General features: G+C 34.5%; 1 protein-coding gene across 1 annotated transcript; it reads left to right on the top strand.

Moving 5' to 3' along the window:
- Positions 1–3,610: 3,610 nt before the first annotated feature.
- On the top strand, positions 3,611–5,287 carry LOC18020541 (probable inorganic phosphate transporter 1-3). Its single transcript, XM_006403185.2, has 2 exons — positions 3,611–4,011; positions 4,123–5,287. The coding sequence occupies exons 1-2, from the start codon at positions 3,611–3,613 to the stop codon at positions 5,285–5,287; spliced, it is 1,566 nt and encodes a 521-aa protein (XP_006403248.1).
- The last annotated feature ends 234 nt before the right edge of the window (positions 5,288–5,521 follow it).

The raw sequence follows: 5,521 nt of genomic DNA, 5'->3' as shown, positions 1-5,521 counted from the left end.
TTGTTGTGATACCTCATGGTACTAAGGCAATACAGTAGCGAACTTATTTTTGCTTTATCACTACTCGCAAAATGCAAGTCTATCTCAGCAAGGAACTGTTTGAGATCCGAGATCTCCTCATTACCTTTAAAGGTTTCTGGAATGGTGTCCAAAATGATCATTAAACCAATGTGATTAGAACGTTTCCACTTCTCATGAACTGCCTTATACTCAGCAGTGCTGGTATCTGTAGGAGAAGTACGTTGTTCCATCCTTAACACAAGGTCAAAATCCATACACCCTAGAACAATCTTAACTTTACTTTTCCATTCCTTATAGTTGGAACCAGTAAGTGTTGGAATTGAACTTAAGTTTGCAGATATTGTGGTAAAATTTGCTGCAAAATAGAACATTCTTTATTAGTAATTTACTAACTAAACCAAATTAATCAATAAATAAAAATAAAAAATTGTACAACCCATCTCAAGATACCAAGTGCAACATTAATATCAAGTCTTTGGACAGTAATATTAACTGCTAGTGATACTCTTGTTGTAACAATCAAACATTGACAATAATAAATGATAAACAATAAACCTATCTTTGGATTGATTTATCATTCACATATTTATTCCTAATAATTATCACATGTTTATCATCACAGGTATGTATGTTATTCGGTCAAATACAAATCTACCTTTGGGTCGATTTAATATTCGCATGAATATACATACACACATAACATTTAATATTATCCATGAAAAAATATCCACAATAGAGGTTACTTTGGAACCATATTGCATCAATTAATCCACTTCAAATATTAAACTTGCACAATCAAAATTAATTATTGATTAGAAGCTTAATTATATTCTTGCGCAGACATATAACATAAAGTCTGGGGGCTCTATATGCAAGAATTTACAGCGGCAAAACGGTTGAAGACAAACTGGAAGAGGCTGACCATGTTACGCGACCTGGGTTCGAATCCCTGGTGATGGGCTTAAATAAAACTTCAATCAAAATTGGGCTCAGATCCAATCCGATTTAACCATATGAAGTGCACAGTTTCATTAACAAACTTTCAAAAATACGAAAATACCCATGTCTTCAACCTTGGGGTAAACCCTAAAAATACAACCGTCAAACCTAACACCATATACAAAATTTTGCTCAAAATTTCTGAAACAATTTACATAGTTTCAAAAATACCTTATGAACATGAAACTTAGATAAATTTCAAAGATTAAATTTGATAACTGCTCCCAGAAAATTCTGAAAAATATATATTTTTTTTCAGAAAAATAAAACCATATGAGCAATAATTTAGATCTGAAGAACAATTACATAAACACAGATCTAAAACATGTTTAATCCAGATCTAATTTTTTAAAAATAAACCACAGATCCCAGAATTCTAATCTAGGCATAAACTTTAGAGAAAAATCAGATTCAACAATCTAAAATTTTTCATAAAAATAAATCCGAATTTCTTTCTTAAAATAACCTGATTATCGAACAGAAACTGAACGTGATGGCTCTGATACCAATTGTAAGGTTTTAAATCCTTATAAATCACTATAGCATGCCAGTTTCTGATTAATAAGAACAGAAGTGGAAGCGTACTTTTTGGATTCATGATTTATGTTCTGAATCTAGCTATGGTTCTTCCACAACAAACCCTGAATGGCTGTAGGTCTCTGTTGATGGGATGCAGAAAGTTTCTGTATTTCTCGTTAGGGTTGCTGCGAGGACCATAACTTCATAGCACTTACTGAATATATCCTCACATTAATTTTTCATAGCACTTATGCCCCTTAGTCTTTTCTTTAATACCAAAATGATCACATAAGCTTTGATTACTTTAAATAATAACGCTAACATATTGATTATACATATATGACCCCAAATAATTCTTACATTTGAGACTTTAAGGCGGAAAAAAAATTCCTATTTATACTCACCAATTCACTGGAGTAGGGATTCGACTTATATTTCAGCTGAATAGTAAAATAACAGAATAAGCTAATAATAAAACAGCATAATCAGTTAGATGAGAAAATCTTAAATTGAATCAACTAAAACGCCAAAACAACTGTTTATTAGATGGGTAAAGTTTTGTATAAACAAGTTATAGATTTATAGTTTACATGCAAATCAATTGAACAATAGCTTGTTAATTTTTACTTTATATCATTCTATATAAACAACTTTATATCATTGTGAATTGTATGTACTTATAAAATCACGTTAAAATGTGAAAATATCAATCAAGTCCAAAGACTATAAAAAGCCCAATTTGGTGACCCGGGTGTTTCTAGAGGCGATTTTATTATTACATGCAGAATTTGGCGAACAATCTTACAATGTTATTTAAAAAATCATTTATAAAAATAAACTATATTTTGTAATTTATTACATATGTCATTACAAATAACAAAATAAATTGTATAATAAAAAATGATATCATTGTTTTTAAAAACTTATTAAGAGATCTATGTAAAGTATTTGTTTCTATTAAAAATGTTATTTATTAGTTAGTTTCTTAATTATTTTTTGTAATAATTAATGCATTTATATTCACAGGAAAAAACATTCAGAATCTTGCTATATTTTTTTACTATAAAATATTATATTTTATTTTAAATCTATATCAAAATACTAATTTTAAAAAATCTAGACATAATAAAATTGATTTTTTTTTTTAAAAAGGGTTTGTTGACTAATCACAAAAAATTAAAATCATTAAAATGTGCATATTCAAACTATGTTTTTAAAATTATAGACTCTTACAGATTAAACCGAATAATATTTTTGTCTCTACAAAACGGGTTAAATAAGTTATTTTTTCCGAGTTCACAACTCTACCTATAATCAAATATTGGTTAGATATATTCTAAATTTCAGGTAAAAGCAATTTTTCTAAATTACAAAATATTTTTTTTTAAATTACTTTGCGCTCGAATATGAACTGCATATGTCGAGTATGTTATTATACACATCCTAATACAACTACAAAGACTACACCTACGGATTATATGATACGAGACTTACGGAAACTTACATATCCAATTAGAATTTAACTGCGAAAATTGATTTGATTGGTTGGATCAAACATAGAATGAGTCTATGAGTAAAAATCTAGTAGAGATGTCATTGATTAATACTAATAATAGACTATTAAAAGGAAGAGAAAGAATGTGCAGACCATAACATACCCAGGAGAGCAAGAAAGAAAAGTTTTTTTTAGAGAAGTTAAGAAAGTGACGGAAATTATAATAAAAATAAAATTGTGGATATACCTTGGAGATGCCGGAGACTATGCTTCTCCGATATCCTCTATAAATTTCCGCTGTCTCAGACACGACAATCACAAGCCACCACCTCTGTCTCTAAATATCAATAGTTCTCTCTCTTGCCTCGTCCTGCGCCACTATTAACACAAACGTGAGGGTAAGTTTGCACTCTCGTAAACTATTTGATCTTTATATAAAAAAAGAATCCAATTATGTATAATTTTACTTTTAAGTAGCTTAATTAAATAGTTTTTCTTTCTGGCAACAACAACAAAAGAAACAATACAAAAATTTAACTTTTACTGCATTATACAGGAGAGACAAGAGAGGCAAAGATGGCCGAACAACAGCTAGGAGTGCTAAAGGCACTCGATGTTGCGAAAACGCAACTTTACCATTTCACAGCAATTGTCATCGCCGGTATGGGTTTCTTTACAGACGCATACGATCTATTTTGCGTCTCCTTGGTGACCAAGCTCCTTGGCCGCCTCTACTACTTCAATCCGTTGTCAGACAAGCCTGGCTCACTTCCTCCTCATGTTGCGGCTGCGGTCAACGGTGTGGCTCTCTGTGGAACCCTTGCTGGTCAGCTTTTCTTCGGATGGCTTGGTGACAAGCTCGGAAGGAAGAAAGTTTACGGTATTACGTTGATCATGATGATCGTGTGCTCAGTTGCTTCCGGTCTCTCCTTCGGTGACACAGCCCAAGGTGTAATGACCACTCTTTGCTTCTTCAGGTAAAACTATCATCATATATTGCATGTTTTGAAAAATAGTGTGGTTTTAATCTAATATATATATGTTTTCAAAATATAATATATATTAACATATACTACGATTTTATTTAGGTTTTGGTTGGGATTCGGTATCGGAGGTGACTACCCTCTTTCTGCCACCATCATGTCTGAATATGCCAACAAAAAGACCCGTGGTGCTTTCATCGCTGCCGTGTTCGCCATGCAAGGTATCGGTATCTTAGCCGGAGGTTTCGTCGCACTTGCTGTCTCTTCCATTTTCGACAAGAAATTCCCCGCTCCAACCTATGCAGTCGACAGGGCTCTATCAACGCCTCCTCAAGCTGATTACATTTGGAGGATTATCGTCATGTTTGGTGCACTACCCGCAGCCTTGACTTACTACTGGCGTATGAAGATGCCTGAAACCGCTCGTTACACCGCTTTGGTGGCCAAGAACATCAAACAAGCAACAAAAGACATGTCCAAGGTCTTACAAGTTGAGCTTGAGATGGAGGAAAGAGCTGAGGATATTGTTAAAGACCCGAGATTAAACTATGGCTTGTTCTCCAAGGAATTCGCTAAACGCCATGGTCTTCCCCTCCTTGGATGTACCTCCACTTGGTTCTTGCTTGACATTGCCTTCTACAGCCAAAACTTGTTCCAGAAGGACATTTTTTCGGCTATCGGATGGATCCCAAAGGCATCAACCATGAACGGAATCCATGAGGTTTTCATGATTGCCAGGGCTCAGACTCTCATTGCGCTCTGCAGTACTGTCCCTGGTTATTGGTTCACAGTTGCATTTATTGATATCATGGGAAGATTTGCCATCCAGCTGATGGGGTTCTTCATGATGACTGTGTTTATGTTTGCAATTGCCTTCCCTTACAACCATTGGATCAAACCAGATAACCGCATCGGATTCGTGGTCATGTACTCCCTCACCTTTTTCTTTGCAAACTTTGGACCAAATGCAACCACTTTCATTGTCCCTGCTGAAATCTTCCCAGCCAGGCTAAGGTCAACATGCCACGGAATATCAGCCGCGACAGGTAAGGCTGGAGCAATCGTGGGAGCTTTCGGGTTCCTTTATGCGGCTCAGCCACAGGACAAGACCAAGACGGACGCAGGATACCCACCTGGCATCGGAGTCAAGAACTCATTGATCATGCTTGGTGTCATTAACTTCGTCGGTATGCTCTTCACCTTCCTTGTCCCTGAGCCCAAGGGTAAGTCCCTTGAAGAGCTCTCCGGTGAAACTGAGGTTGAGAAATGATCAATGTAATGTGGTTTGTTTGATTTTTTTTTTGTTCTTTTCAATTCTTTTTATTTCCCTTTGCGTGATGCACTAAAAGCAAATGTTTGTGATGTGAAATACTTTAATCTTATTGCTCAGTGTGCAAATCTTGTAATCCACTCTTTGTTTTTCTAACCAACAATATCAAAGAAATTTTTTAAAAGTTGATGCTTTTTATTTAGGGAGAATTGATTTGATAATGTCAATTCAAAC

Source organism: Eutrema salsugineum, unplaced genomic scaffold (genome assembly GCF_000478725.1).
Source record: "Eutrema salsugineum unplaced genomic scaffold, Eutsalg1_0 scaffold_17, whole genome shotgun sequence".
Lineage (NCBI taxonomy): Eukaryota > Viridiplantae > Streptophyta > Magnoliopsida > Brassicales > Brassicaceae > Eutrema > Eutrema salsugineum.
This window is presented reverse-complemented; position numbering and strand designations above follow the sequence as displayed.

Coding starts and splice junctions, on each gene's coding strand:
- LOC18020541 (XM_006403185.2), top strand. CDS start 3,611: ATGGCCGAACAACAGCTAGGAGTGCTAAAGGCACTCGATGTTGCGAAA. Junction 4,012..4,122: donor ACCACTCTTTGCTTCTTCAG/GTAAAACTATCA, acceptor GATTTTATTTAG/GTTTTGGTTGGGATTCGGTA.